The sequence below is a fragment of the Leptonychotes weddellii genome, chromosome 9 (genome assembly GCF_054177405.1).
Source record: "Leptonychotes weddellii isolate Sample4059 chromosome 9, ASM5417740v2, whole genome shotgun sequence".
NCBI classification, from domain to species: Eukaryota; Metazoa; Chordata; class Mammalia; order Carnivora; family Phocidae; genus Leptonychotes; species Leptonychotes weddellii.
The window spans coordinates 2518077-2533132 of NC_138377.1; the positions used below are offsets into that span (position 1 = coordinate 2518077).

The 15056-nt window shown below is 56.6% G+C and overlaps 1 protein-coding gene across 1 annotated transcript in view; it reads right to left on the reverse strand.

Moving 5' to 3' along the window:
* DYNC1H1 (dynein cytoplasmic 1 heavy chain 1) overlaps positions 1-15056 on the reverse strand; it is a 36580-nt gene that overhangs the window by 1004 nt on the left and 20520 nt on the right. The window contains exons 34-60 of the mRNA XM_081829731.1: positions 14332-14505; positions 14104-14223; positions 13795-13915; positions 12532-12727; positions 11966-12083; positions 11663-11878; positions 10826-11038; positions 10596-10723; positions 8732-8885; positions 8160-8306; positions 7914-8064; positions 7502-7755; positions 7283-7417; positions 7099-7193; positions 6749-6923; positions 6514-6589; positions 5676-5836; positions 5332-5443; positions 5168-5228; positions 4953-5076; positions 4713-4826; positions 3698-3868; positions 3309-3526; positions 3107-3210; positions 1394-1605; positions 925-1078; positions 30-172 (exon numbers count right to left, since the gene is read on the reverse strand). Of these exons, the coding sequence (XP_081685857.1) occupies positions 30-172; positions 925-1078; positions 1394-1605; positions 3107-3210; positions 3309-3526; positions 3698-3868; positions 4713-4826; positions 4953-5076; positions 5168-5228; positions 5332-5443; positions 5676-5836; positions 6514-6589; positions 6749-6923; positions 7099-7193; positions 7283-7417; positions 7502-7755; positions 7914-8064; positions 8160-8306; positions 8732-8885; positions 10596-10723; positions 10826-11038; positions 11663-11878; positions 11966-12083; positions 12532-12727; positions 13795-13915; positions 14104-14223; positions 14332-14505 (4047 nt within the window). The remainder of the gene's footprint in view (positions 1-29; positions 173-924; positions 1079-1393; positions 1606-3106; positions 3211-3308; positions 3527-3697; positions 3869-4712; positions 4827-4952; positions 5077-5167; positions 5229-5331; positions 5444-5675; positions 5837-6513; positions 6590-6748; positions 6924-7098; positions 7194-7282; positions 7418-7501; positions 7756-7913; positions 8065-8159; positions 8307-8731; positions 8886-10595; positions 10724-10825; positions 11039-11662; positions 11879-11965; positions 12084-12531; positions 12728-13794; positions 13916-14103; positions 14224-14331; positions 14506-15056) is intronic.

Consider the following 15056-nt stretch of genomic DNA (forward strand, 5'->3'; position numbering starts at 1 on the left):
CCAGGCTCCCGAGGGGCGGCCTTCACCACCTTCAGCTCCTTAGCACCGCCGGACGCAGCCGCCTGGGAGATGTTCTGTAGCTGCTTGACCCTCTCGCTGAAGTCGGACACCCACTGGATGACGGTCATGCCCGCGGGCACGGTGTAGTGGGACCAGCTCCGAGGCAAGATGCCTGCAAGCAAGGTGACCCCAGGCAGCGTCAGGTCTGACCACTCCCAGGCACACACGGGTCAGTGCTCGGCGGCTTCTCTGCTCCGCCCGCCTCCCTCCCTGACCACACCTCGCAGGTCCCGGATGGGCCGCCGCCAGCTCTGCATCTGCTCCGTCCAGCGTAACTGGGGGGGGGGGGCGGTGTGTGGAGGACCCCAATCACCCCCCCAAGGAACGCCTCAGCGGCTAACTCCCCTCACACAACAGCTGTGCCTCACCCCATTCAGCTCTCAGGGTGGATCGGAGACCCCTGGGGGCTCTCTGTTCCTAAACTCAAGCGCCCCACTTTTATTTTTTTATTTTATTTTATTTTTTAAAGATTTTATTTGAGACAGAGAATGAGGTAGCGCATGAGAGGGTCAGAGGGAGAAGGAGACTCCCTGCCGAGCAGGGAGCCCGACGTGGGACTCGATCCCGGGACTCCAGGATCATGACCTGAGCCAAAGGCAGTCGCTTAACCGACTGAGCCACCCAGGTGCCCTCAAGCGCCCCACTTTTAAATGTGCTGCCCGCCCCCCTAAAAACTGTAAAGATTTAATGAATGTTCAGAGAATCAGCAAATAAAACCTCTCGGGCCCTTCTGAGCCCGACCCCCAGGGAAGGGCCCACGGCTGCTCTCAGGGGGACGCGGGCGCAGAAGGGATGCGCTGACCCTGCAGAGCGGCGGCCACGTGCCCCCCGCGCAGTGAGGGGGCGACATGGGAGGGCCAGTACCTTTCACCAGCTCGTTTATAAGGGTGCGCAGGTAGTTGGTCTGTTTCTTCTTCCCTTCACACACTTGGACGACATCCGCCAGATCCTGGCGAACGTCCTGAAGTAACTTAGCTCCCATCTTCACTTCTCTCTCAAAGAACCTGAACAGAGGATCCTACGATTGTCCAAGAGACGAGAAAGCCCGAGTGAAGAGGAGGCTTTAGGAAGAGCCCCTCCTCCAGCGGGACCTCACAGCCCCGGCCCGAGGCTCACGGCTTCCCCCGCGCTCGCTCTGGGAACCCTGCCCGAAGAGCAGGAACAGCTGCCGCCGCTTCCTCGGGGACTCCCTCACCTCGCTCGTGCAGACGGACCCCCCGCGAGAGGCCCGCCCTCGTGCCGGAGCCTGGGCGTAGATGCCCGCCGGCTGAGACTACCCTGAGCCCGCCAGGACCGTGGACACCCGGGGGCCGCCCTGCCCGCTCCCGGCCACCTTGATGTTCTCCACCGTCCGCTTGAGGTGGCTCAGCGTCTGCGGGATGAGGTGCAGCCAGTTGGACGCGGTGGTGTGCAGGGTCCGCATCCAGGCGGGGCGCCCGTCGGACGTGGAGTCGGTCCTCGCCTTCTTCTCAGTCTCGGCGTAGGCCAGGTCGTCCTCGTCCTCCAGCATCTGCATCTTCAGCATCTTGCTGATCATGTCCACGCCTGGACCGCAAGCCCACCAGAGGCGCGGGGAGGGGGACGGGCAGGAGGGCAGAGGAAAGAGAACGTGAGTGTACAAGCCACGTAATGTGTCACCTGCATGGTTCCACGGGGGGACGTGTTTCTGAAGCACAAAAAACACCAGGCCAGAAAGTGAGGCGGCAAATACAGAGGAAGACTACGACCCGACGGAGGCGACTGGGCCTGAGCCAGCAGCCTGAGCGCAAAGACAAGAGGGAGGTTGCTCGAAGACTCCGCATTCACGCGTGGTCGTATCGGGCTGGGCTCTGGGGCAGGCCAGGCTCCCGCCAGGGAGGCCACTGCGCTGTTAACCCCCCGCGTCCTGGGCTGCCCACGCCCACCGCTCTGCCTCAAACACCGACCCCTGCCTTGTGCAAGCCTGACCTCATCCTGTCCCTCACCCGGTCCGGGAGTGCTGGAAGTCAAGTCCCCAAGCAGCACTGGGGGCCCATGTGGGCTCAAATGTCAGGGCCTCCCGAGGGGAGCAGCCATCAGCCCAGGCCTTCAGGGATGCTCTAAGGGGGCAGGGGGTGTGACGTCTGGGGGCTCATCAGTATTGAGCGGCCCAATCCAGGCAGCTAGCTGCTATTAGAGCGAGGGACAAGTCCTACACACCATTCCCCTGTCATGGGGGCCAACCTGGGGTGACAGTCACCACTGTTAAGACGCTACAGGATTTCTCAGTACAGGCTTTTGTACAAGAGCGTGCTCCCACCCAGCCCTGGACCCACCGGAGCCTGCCCTGCACCTAGACCTCAAACACAACGGCCGGCAGCCCAGCCTCTCGTCTTGGTGGCCTAGGGGACGACGGCCACCTCACAGAGGGGGGCGGTCTGGCATGCAGTCCAGGTTGTCCTCAGAGAGCAAGCGCTGTAACCAGGGCTTCTCGTGCAGAGCTGAAGGGAGGGCCTGAAGGAACTGTCCGATCAAGCAGCTGCATGAGTTTGGGCGAATCTGGCTCCCATAAAGAGAAGCCTGGGTCAGATCAGTGGTGTGCAAGCTCGCGGACACAGCCACCACCCGAGTGCCTGTTGGGCAGACAGCCAGGCCCCGGCTTTGGACTCAGGTGTCTGAGGCAGAATCTGCGTTTATAGGAAATTCCAAGGCGGCTAATGCCGCTGGGCTGGGGACCACACTCTGAAAACCCCTGCCTTCTTGAATAGTCTTGAAAAAAAAGCATAAGGAAAAGAAAAACCTAAGAAATATTCTAATAAAAACTAATGGTTTTAAAACCTCACGTAATACCAGACACCTTTCAATTCTTTAAGAAAAAAGAAACGATACCTGAATGTACGCTGAAAACGGACATGTAATTTTCAGACCTCAATGACCTGAGCATAAACTGTGGAAGAGACGCCAACTGCAACCAACTGTTTTCCTTTCCTGACTCCACCCCACCCCGAGGAGAGGCAGAGTCAGCAGCGGAAGAGCCAGCAGGGGGGGCGGGGAGGGGCTCCCGGGGGCCGGTGCGCGGAGTACCCACCCTGGGTGGTGAGTAGGACTCTTTCGGCGTTGTTGGGCAGGCCCAGCCAGGAGGGCGTCTGGGTGTCGGGGAGCAGCTCCACCCACTGGACAAACTCCTCTCTCCTGGAAAACCAGCACATTTGGAAATGCCATTGTGCCTGATGCAGTTAAGTACCTGGTGTGGCAAAGGTCGAGGTCACGGGAGGCAGGCTCGTTCGTACCTGATGCCATCCGGCATCTGAATGTCTTTGTGCCCATCAACCTTGCAGGCCAGCTTAAATTCACTATCAAAACTCTTTGTTGTGAACAGACGCTCCAGGAAAGTGTTGAGCAGACGCTGATCGAACTCATTGTCCACTCGTCCGCCATAGATGGACTGGGCCATCAAGGTCTTCAGTGCGGACCACGGGATCTTATCTGGCGAGATGTTCTGCCTCCCCTGTGTGAGGAAGGCTGGGTTTTGTGGGGGCCGGTCGGGGGGGCACTAGCACAGCTTGGCTCTCCGTCTTCTTCCTCACACCCACCTCAAACAGGACTCCCCGCTGTCTGCCACGCCCACGCACGCTCTGAGCGCTCCCCTCCCATCTCTGACACGGCCGCCCGCACTTGCCTTCGCCGTGTCATCCAGCCACGTGTCCACCGTGTCACAGGCCGAGCGCAGGTCAGATTCCCCAAATTCATACTTCTTCGACCAGCCCAGGGGTGCGTATCGTAAGCGTTCTTGGATGATCGCGTGGAACCAGGCCAGCAGGAAGTACAAGCGAGCGCGCTCGTTGGGAGACTGGATGAGGAAGATTATCAAGGATGGAGTCCCCAGGAAGCAGCACCCTTTCTAGCTAAGACAATAGCGTGACTCCTCTGTCAAAGTTTTACAAAGAGCCCTCCAGGGGCGCCCGGGTGGCTCAGGTGGCTAAGCATCTGCCTTCGGTTCGGCTCGAGCCCCGCATCGGGCTCTGCTCAGCGGGGAGCCTGCTTCTCCCTCTGCTCCCCACCCCTGCTCATGCACACATGTGCTCTCTCTCAATAAATAAAATCTTCAAAAAACAAAACAAAACAAAAAGGCTTTCCACCCTGAACCACAAATATCAGGACTTCCGATGTGACACATTTTAACGAGTGCTACTGCCAGAAATTAAGTGCCAATTTTCCTATTAATAAAGGTATATTCCAATGACACTGTGGAGATCAATTATTCAACCACAAAAAATGATACAGAAAACAGATTTTCTGAACTCGTCAGCAAAGGTGGATAATGGCACAAAATAAAATTGTACTTCAGGATCCCCCTCTTCCTGCCCGTGAGCCTTGGGGGACCATGCTTGGGAGCACAGGACTGCCAGACATCTCCCCAGACACAAATCCGGGCTCTGGCTAGAGAGAGACGCGGGGGGCGTCTGCTCACCTGGGAGCCCGCCCGTCACACACCTGCAACCAAACACTGTGTGCATATGTCTTTCAACCTACTCTCAGGAAGGGAAATTTGGCTACAGTTAAGTAAGATTTCTAGTGCAATTAGCCATTCTGGTGTTTCTGGGAAGCATGGAGACCTGCTTCTGAATTCAGTGATGGCACTGGGTGTCTCGGACTTGTCCAGATCAAGGGTGCCAGGAGAAAGCGACGTGTACCTTGCAAATCCGCGACACAGGGATGCTGCTGAATGTCCTCAGCATGTTGGCCTTCACCCCCGGGGGCGGCTCAAACACGAAGATGCGGCCCGCTCGGAGCAGATTCACGGGCACCTGAGGAGGACAGGGCTCCTGTCACCGCTCTGGTTTGCTGTGTGCTTCAGCTCAACTACACACACACGCGCGCACACAGAATTTTAGGACAGAGAGGCCACACGAGCACGCCCACCAGGCACGCACCTTGGGGTTAATCTCCATGGTTAGAAAGAGCCGGAAGCAGGCGTGTGGCTGCAGGGAGTGCAGCTTCTTCTCCAGCTGCATCAGCCAGCCGGGGGCCAGGTGGACGTTCTTCAGCATCACCCACCTGCATGGGCAAAGCGAGAGCCACAGCCACAGTTCAGGTTTCCGGTCGGAATGCTTGGGAACTAAGGCATTCTGAAACAAAACCGGCCTACCTGCCCGACTTCACGGCTGTATTTATTGCTTTATCTGCTTGGTTGAAACCTTCTGCGGAGCCTGGTGTCAGAAAACTCAGTGTCAGAAGGGCAGGCCTGGACCTCAGGGTCCACCATGAATTCCAAGGGGGCATCAGCCCATAAAATTGATCAAGCACCCTTACCGATCGCAATCGAAGTGATCTGTGTGTTCTGTTCGGCTGCAAGGTCTTCGACGTGCCCGCTGGCATCATACCCAGGCACAGAGCACATTAGGACAGGAGTATTAGGCTTGACCTACAGATGCAGAGGTCAGAACTAAGAGGGCATCCCATCAGACGGTGTGCATCTGTCGAGGGGAGAGCCCCGCGGCAGGCCTTATGAAGGCTCGCCCTGGCCCTGAGGTGTGGGCGCTGTGGGACTGACCAGGTTGGGAGTCCGTGGCGGGCATGTGGCCTCACGAGGGGACAGTGGCTGGGCGCCGGAGTAGGTGAGGCATACCCGAGCCTGCAAGGGGCTGGAGCCATACCTCAGTGTCCACAATATGGGTCAGGTCGAGCGGCTGCTCCATGATGGACATGAAGGACTCGCCGAGGTTTGTGGAAACAAACATGTGGGCCATGGCTAGCAGGCGGTCGGGGCGGAAAGCCTGAATCAAGAGCAGGCGGTGGATGGCCTGCCCGATGGGTGCTGAAAGAAGGCACGTGAAGGGTTGGGGGGCGGGCACAGCACAGACTCCGAGCCGCCCCCGCTGGGGCGGGTCTCCCTACAAGCCCCTGCTTGACAAATGCTCAGTGTGCAAGAATCAGCTCAAATGACACCTCAGAAATCGTGCTGCCGCCTCTGGCCCCCTCCGCCCCAAGGAGAACTGCGACCGCCTCCTGTCTTCAGTGAACCCTCCGGACACCCTTGTGACAGTGCCGACCGCGTGGGCCTCTTCGTGGACACTGTGGCAGTCACCGGTTTTAAACGACTCCATGGACACCCACCCGCCGCAGGCACCTGAAGGTTCTCAGCAGCGTCTAGGGCAGAAGCTAGCAATCGCCAGCCTCACCCCTGCTGGGCTGCAGCTGCGCTGAGCCCGCCCCCCCCTCCCCGCCTGAGCTGGTCAGCCCAGGGCCTCGCGGGCCACTCGCCCAGCGAGCCCACCTCTCCCTGGACGCTGCACAAGGGCCTGCCTATCTAGGCCTCTTTTGGTCTTCCAGCCTGACTGGAACAGGAACGAGGACCTCAAGTTTAACGCGGAGACGCTCATTTCAGGAACTGGTGACTTTTTTGGAAGCGTCCCTTCACTCAAGCAGCAAAACCCAATTTCACATTCGGGTCCAGAATGAGAACACCGGGGAGGCCCTGGCGCGCAGGCTTACTGGAGGGGGCTTCTTCACTCCAGAGGTATGGGACCGTCTGCTCCGGGGAGCTGCTGTCCAACCAGATGCCAAATTGCTATGGGGACAAGACAGAAAGTGTCGCCGTGAGCAAAGCCCATTTTCGTAGGCAGAGAAATTGAGATGAATGGATCAGATGGCTGCCGTGAGTGCGACACACACAGTCCCCCATGGCCAAGTTCCTGGGAAGAGGCCGGGAAGCGTTCAGAACGCTCACCTCGTCGGCCTGAACCTTTGCAATCAGGTCTTTGAACGCAGGGAGACAGCTCAACCTCACAACCGCCTCGGCCTGCTCCACGGTCAGGCCCTGGATCTTGGGCGTCGAGCCAGCACTCAAGACGATCTCCTTCCCTCTCAGGAAGTGCTGGAATTCGGCATCGTAGGTGGGCTCCCTGGGAAGGGGGTAACAGGTTAGCAAGGGTCTCTGATTCACTTCTGCTGCCACCAGAAGAGCAGTAATAGGAAGGATTTTATTCCCTTTCCTTAAGCCCCCGTTCCGTGCTAGCAGGTGACCCACAAAATGAGGACGCTCTGTGGGGGCAAGCGCGGCAGGGCGGCCGACCTTACCCGATGGTGCCCTTCAGTTTGATTCTGGCCAGCAGCATGGCGAAGGTGATGTGGTCCTGGTGGAGCATGCCCCTGGCCACCCGGTTAAATGCCACCTGGAGACGAGAGTGGGCAACGCTGCTGTCCCCCGACAATGACCTCCCATCTTCCCTCCCCGGAGACAGCCAAGCGCTGGGCGCCCTACCTGGAAGAGATCCTTCGTTATGATGGAGAGGCGCTGCGTGTGGTCAGTGATGCCCTTGAGGTTCGGGTTCTCATACAGGACGTTATGATAAATGTCCAGGAAGAACTGGAGAGAGTACTGGTACAGGAAGTGGATCTGGAAGTGAATGGGGGACAGCAGTTAGGCGGGAGGGCGCAGAGCGCGGCGCACCGTCCCACAGCGGGGGGCTCCCACGGTCACCTGCTTCAGGGACTCCATGGTGAAGTAGATGCTGCTGCAGGCGGTGGACAGCGGCAGGTACTGCTGGGACACGGTCTCCACCTCCTGCATGACGATGTCTGTCTCCTCCACTTTCCTCGTCACCTCGGCGGCCTCTCTCTTGAGGTTCTCCAGAGTCGTTATGATGGTGTCGTCATCCAGGATGCGCCCCTTCACCTCGTTCAGAGCTTGCAGCAGGGACTTCTCCAGCTGACGCAGCCGGAGCTGGAACTCCCCTGAAACGATCGGAACACCCTGAGGGTGCCAGTACCTATCTATGCTCTTCCAGAAGGAAAGCTCTCCCGAGTGTCTGAGTAAACCTGACGTGTTCCAGGCCCTTCCAAGTTCACCCCCAACCGGCTCCCAGACTCCCGAAGCAGACCCAGAAACACACCTTGAAGTTTAAGAAGGTCGGAGCGCTTTTCATCCACGTCTGGCCTTTCCGCTTTCAGGACTTCATTCAGACACTGGCTCTGTAAACTGCTACGGGTGACCGTGAAGTTGACAAACGTGACCCGGGAACACAAGTCTGGTGGGAACTCCACCTACCAAAAGGAATAACAGAACCGTCTGCTTTGTCCCCTGAGCTGTGACACCAAGGGCCGCCACAGCTGCCTATCCGAGGTGCCTCGTTCCTTACAGTTGGATCTCGGGTGGACAGGAAGATGACAAACGACGGTGATAAGTCTATGTCCTGGTCGCCGAGGGTGATCAGCACTCTCCCCCCTGTTCGCCGAACTTCGCGGTTCAGTACCGGATTCAACACCGGATCGTAGCTCTCCACATCCTATGGACATACACGGCAACGTTAACGGCCAGGGTTCCACAGGATTTATTTTCACCCGAATAACGGTGCATTGACATTGACTTCCTGCTCCAGGTAAATACACCTCACAAACCCCCTAGCCACGGAGACCTACACTGTCCAGTATGACAGTAGCCATGAGCCACCTGCGGCCACTTCGTTAAAACATTCAGTTCCTCAGTCACCCTGGTCACACACCCGTCCACCACACTGGGCAGCACAAATCAGTGCAGAAAGTTCCAGTGGATCGGGTTGATCGAGACCAAACACTGTTTTGTTGGACTTACTTTTCATAGAACAATCGCAAATCTTTATCCTTTGACAACAAACGAGTATGAAGTTCAAAAACTACCAGTTTGGATCGCAGACTTCAGTTTTACATCGCATCAACTGTCTGCTGCACACACCTGCACCAGAAGGGGGTTCCCAAACCTCAGCGCGCTCTCCAGGTTCTTCCGGAAGGCGTCATCCAGGAAGCTGGTGCGCGTGATCTTGCGGTCCTTATACTCATTCATGATGAATTCTGTGGCCTGGCCAGAGGGGTCGATGATCAGCGGGTACCTGAGGGTGAGGAGACATTAGAGTAGGTTCAAGGAGCCCCGACAAAGACAATGGGAAGGCTGTCCCCACCATTTCAGCACAGTCTCCAGAGTCTCCCACGAAGACAAATGGGACAAAGGCTTGATGCTAAAGCCGTCTTTTTGAAGCGCTTCTGAAGGAGCTAACAAAGTCACAGACTCCCTGGAGCAGGCAGAGAGGGTTTAAACCACCAGGGACCCTGACAAATGGCAGACACAACTTAGTCCTCACAAGGAGCCCGGGAGAAGGTACCGTTAGCATGTCTGTTTTACGAATGAGGAAGATGGGACGCTCAGAGGCTACAGCAATGGGTCCAGGATCACGTGGCCAATTAAAAACCTGTTTTAGGGGCGCCTGGGTGGCTCAGTTGGTTGGGCGACTGCCTTCGGCTCAGGTCGTGATCCTGGAGTCCCTGGATCGAGTCCCGCATCGGGCTCCCTGCTCGGCGGGGAGCCTGCTTCTCCCTCTGACCCTCCCCTCTCTCATGTGCTCTCTCTCTCTCATTCTCTCTGTCTCAAGTAAATAAATAAAATCTTTAAAAAAAAAATAAATAAATAAAAATAAAAACCTGTTTTAAAAACATGTACTGCACATACATGTGTTTGCACAAAATTCAGAAGCTGTGAAAGGGCATCTGGTGGGAAGAACCGCCCCCTTCCCCTATTTTTGGTCACCAGTTTCTGATATGTCTACTCGGAGAAGGTCCAGGGGTTCAGAGACACACGTGTGGGCGTGGGTCCATGTGTCTGTGGGGAGCACTCCCGCCCACAGGTGGGCCTGCCCTGCTCGTTCGCGGCCTGCTGGAGCCGCCCTCCGCACGCAGACTGCATGGGTGGCCTGGCTGGCAAAGGCCCCAGCCCCCCACCACGGAGATGCAGAGCACCCGAAGTGCTGTCAGTCTATCAGTCACGCTCTGTCCTTATATTTGTCATTCGTCACGTGAGCCACGCTCCTGCCGGATCAGCACCTAGGAGTGTGCGTACTTCTCATTTAGAGGAATCCGGCCCAGCACAGACCATATGGGTGGGTCAGTATTCTCACCAGGACCATCTAAGAGCAAGACACGGAGCCACTGGTGGGGCCTGAGGGGTTGCTCACAAAATCAAATGACACCTACAAAAGTCTTCCTCCTCTTTTGTCTGTGGGTCAGTGACACACTTCAAGGGCTCAAGGATTTCAAGATACTGAGATAAAGTCAGAAACACCCAAGGTGTCTGGGTTTGAGAGCTGCCGCAGAGAGGGCCAGGGGCCCTGTACGTGGGGTGGGCCCCGAGGACCCCCCGAGCCAGTGTCGAGCCTGCCCTCCCTGCGGTCATTCTTCACTTCTTACTCTGGCTTCTTAAGCCACAAACCAGGTACCAGTTTCCCCTTTAACTCTTTTCAGCAAAGTATTTTCAGTTGTTATAGTATTTTGAGAAGATCTGTTCTATTGTTCACCCCAATATACGGCCCTGCCAATCCGCCCTGAAAGGTTACACAAGAAAGGCTCACAGCAGAACAATTCAGATGGTCAGGAAGTGAGGCTGAGGACCGTGTGTACCCCACCATCAGAGACGGGCGCCCAGCCTACCTGCGCTGCTTGCTCACTGCCACGTTTCTATTCAGCTCCTCAAAGATGTGTTTTCAAAAAACAAAAATGGGCCCACTGCACGTACGAACTTGCAAGCTGCTCTCTCTGCACTTAGCATGTACCTGTTGAACCGCTTCAGCATGATGGCGTTCTCCGTGCACAGGTCGTCTGCAGGTAAGGAGCTGGCCTGCCAGCGAAGACGCTCGTCGGCGTTGGAGAGGTACTCGGTCCGCGCGATGTCTGTGCGGAACTGCAAGGGGAGCGCAGTTACCCTCCTCTTCAAAATGACAGGTGCCTGGGCACCAGTTTGGCTCACGCGTTTAACGCTGTGGAGCTCGCTCTGGCCCATTACCTGGATGTTGGCTTGCTGTAAGTGGTGGGACCAGGTGGTGAACAAGTTCTGACGCATCTGCTGGTCAAAGTAACCTGCGTAGGCAATGAACGCCGCCGACAAGAGGCAGTCCCCAGCGATGGTGGACATCTGGTTTTTGAAAGTCTCACTTGTTTTTTCCCATCGTTCACGTTCAGCAGACAAACTCTTCAGAAGAGCAGTGCTCCGGTTTACCTAAAGGGAAAATCAAGCAGGATTTATACTGACAAGTGAAAATCTGTCCCCGCACAGGGCTCTGGGTGGGCTAGAGACAGAAATAATGCTCCAGTTGTTCAGTCTCGGAGGAGAGGTGACCCAGCTCCTCCATGACGGAGGACAACACAGGTCTCAGAACCTCAGCAAGGCACGAGGGAGTGTAGACAAACAGGGGTCAGCCTTGAGGTGTACATGGAAGCGGAAACTGGGCAGGAAGAGTGCTCGAGGTAGAGGGTTGGCCAGAGGAAAGAAACACTGCTGGTGGGAGAGGAGAATAATCTGGGAATTCGGGAGGAGTATGGGCATGGGTGATGCACACAGCAGTGGATGTCAGACAGACAACCAGGCCTTTGGTGACCCCACTGAAATTGAGGTGGGTGACGACACAGGTTGGGGGCTGGTGTGGGGAGGGGGCTCACCAGCTTCAGATCACCCCCTGGTATCCACCTGTCTTAATTAACGCCACTCAGTAACTATTCCGGGAAGCCAGCAGGGCCTCTCGGACACCACAGAGCTAGCTGGCCGAGATGAACGTGGGGCGTGCACACGGGAAGACAGAGCTAAGGGAGTCGGCAGAAAGGCACAGCCTGGCGACAATCTTACTTTCGCCTCCACAGCGGCCAGGTCTGCTTTGATGGCCTGGGCCTCCGAGATGAGGACGGCATACTCCTCCTTGTAGCGGGCAATGCTGGCTTCCAGGTCCCGGATCATCTGCTCCACCTCGTTGGCCTTCTGCTGGTTGTCCTTGGCGTCGTCCTCCAGCTTCTGCAGCTCATTGCGCAGGGGCTCCACTCGCTTTAACATGTCGGCGTAGTTAAGCTGAGGAGGACAAACGGTACTTATTCTTCACAAGCGACTGGACGGGACGTGGCTTTTCACACACGAGCCCCGGGCGGCGCTGGCTACCTGTGCGATCGCCCACTTCACCATAGGCCCGCAGGCCAGGGACGCCCGGTTCACGATCTCGTAGTTGTAGCTTGGGTTGGACATATAGTTTTTCTTCATCTTCTCCCTGATGGCGTCGCTGCAAAAGAGGAAACGTCGTTCTAAGCCCGTGTGGGGTGAATGTAGAGTTTTTAGGAAACCGGAACGTAAAGGCCGGTTCCCACCTGCTGCCCCCGTGACCAGACCCGCCCGTGTTCCGGGTGACAGTGGTGCGCGCTGCCGCCGGGAAGGCCTCTGCCCCTCCTGCCCCGACCCTCCCCCGACGGGAGGCAGTGTCCCGCACCAGCTCTGGGGGGGAGTGGACTATTCGTGGCCATGGCGCAGGACTTGGCTCACAGGGGCTAAGGAATCGGAAAGCTAGTGCCAGGAACGGGAGGAAGAAATCGGACTCCTCCTCTGAGGGAAGCGGCCCAAAGCTATGTGTGCTGCTAACGTAACGGACGCCGCCTTCTGGCGTACTCCCGGCACCGTGACATGGCCACCTCCCAACGCCTGGGCACTGTCTTCTGCTTCCTGGCCACGCTTACCTGATCTCCTCCGCAGAGAAGTTGACGATGGTGGGGATGAAGTTCTCCCTCATGATGATGGAGCGGATCTGCTTCCAGTCCGTGGTGCTCTCCCCCAGCAGGAGGCAGATGGACTCGAGCGCCAGCTTCACGGCCGCGGGAGGGTTGGCCATGGACCGCACCTCCACCAGGTGCTGCTTCTTTATCGACTTCACGGCTGAGCGCAGCGGCGGCAGAAGAGGTGGGGGCGGGAGGGGGACAGAGGAAGCACGGTGAGGGGCCGCCGCACACCAGAGCCGTGGCTCCGACGAGGGGAGGGGTCACTGCTCAGAAGGTCCCAGCAAACGAGACTTTGTCTTTAAACTTAAACTAGAATAGTAGGAGTAACCGACCTTTTAAATAAATACGAAGACCTCACTGTACTAACTAAAGCCCACATGGAACATTCTGCAAACAGCAGGACGCTGCCTTCCGCGATCTCACAGGCCCCCATTAGTTCCTTCACCTCCAGAAAAACTTAGAACAATTCAGGTATTGTAATTACGTACGTGTCTTCCACAATTTAAGCAAAGATGTTTTCAATCTGCCAGAATTTAGAAACTGTCTGCCTGGCTGGGTGAATATAGTTCTAAAGGGATGGCCGATGCCTTCTACAAGCTGAAGCACAGTTATCTGGCCTGAACGTTTATGGAAACACTTTCTCAGTGGTTACCTGGCAGTGAAAACTATATGAAGTTCTCATTTAATCTGACTCTCAAGGAAAATCTATAGTTGGGACGGTGTCTGTCAATTCCTCCTATGCTGTAATAGGAAGACTTCGTGTGTGGAACAAACACCGTGGGGCCGGGAGGGAGCACAGGGGAGGGGCGGGCCCGGGGCAGGGGCAGGGTGGGGAGCGCCTGCTACAGCATCTAAGTCAGCAGTCGCTGGCCCAGCCGGAGCACGCTTGGACAACCACGAGATGGCAACACTGCACGCTTTATGGCATTTCTGCTGACGTTCAAGTCAGGGATTCCTAAGAGCATATTCATGTAATTATCACCAGATTTTTTAAAAAACCCATGTATTCACATAAACCTTATTTTGTCAATTGTCTCTCATGAGAAGGGTTCTACTCTGGTGAAAACAGCGTAGCGTTATAAGAACTTTGCTTTATGAGATGAAGACAGTCTTCAGTGTTTAGGAAAGCCTTGAGATATTGAGCAGGCTCAGTCCGCACCTTCCACAGCACCGTGGATGGAGGGCACCCTTTCTAGAAAACCAGATCAGACAGCACCGACGTACCGTTCTGGGCCTCGATGACAGCAGGTTCCACCTTGTCCAAATCTTCTTTGACACTCATTTGTTTGTCTGCGATCACTTCCTGCTGCTTATGCAGCTGTTCCTGAATTTCTTGGCTCATCACCTAGAAAGGAAGAAGGGCTCGGCTAGGAGTACTGGTTACTTTGCTGAGTGACTCCTGAACACTCCCTACCCCACCCAGACACCCCCATCCCAACCCGTCAAACCCTGAAGCCCACCCAGACTAGACTTCCTACGCTCCCAGAGACTGCCAGCACAGACCCAGCAGGCCAGGGCTCCTGAGACACACACCTTCTTCTTCTCTGCCTCCTGCTGGTCTTTTACCATCTTCTTCAGCTTGTCGTTGGCGGCCGCGTTCTTCACCTCCAGCTCTTGGCTCTTGATCCTCAAGTCACGCCGCAGCTCCTCCACCTGAGGGACAGACGCCACGTTAGGAAAACGGAATCACGCAAAACTCACCTGGAAAGGGTCCTCACGTCAGGCCCCTGCCTGTAAGCGAAGCGAAGCCCTGGGATGTACCTGGTCAACCGTTTCTTTGATCTTTCTGAGCCCGACATTCAAATGCATCTGCTGTTCCTCCAGCTCGCTCCGCTTCTCGTGGAACAGGTTGGCGTAATGGTTAATGAAGTCCAGGTAGTGGCGAGGCGTGATGGCCATCGTTCTGCCCCCGCGCTTTGCTAGCCGAGCATTAGCCTTTTAGAAAAGAGTTCAATCTTTTCACTCTTCGGACATTCTCTGTGACTTCACCTCAAAAAGCTACTGCTCTGCCAGGTGACATGGTGGCATGGACTCAGCCCCCAGGAGTCACACTTGAGCTGGGGTCTCAGCTCAGCCTCCTGTAGGATCCCAGGGAGCCCCTGAGCCCCCTAAGCTCTCTCCTTAAACATCTCTACAACACAGAGGTGACCTCGGCGACCTCACACGTGTACTCCGTGTGAATCGGCTCTGCAATTGGGGGTACTGTGTGCCATGCCTCCTCTGCCTTCTGCTTCTTTTCCATGGACGGCAAAATAGGAGACGGCAGCAGGAAGAGGGTAAGAGGGCACAGCTCCGTGTGACCGGCTGCTCTGGCCCCTCCGACTAAAGCCGGGCAACGGGACACGAGACCAGCAAGGCAAGCCAGTGCCAGGCCACATTCCGGAGGAAACGGGGGCAGCCTGCAGGGGCGGCAGGGGCGGCAGGGCGGTGGTCAACGGGACACCCGCAGGCCCAGAGTGATTTTCACAAAGCCTTTCAGATAGCAG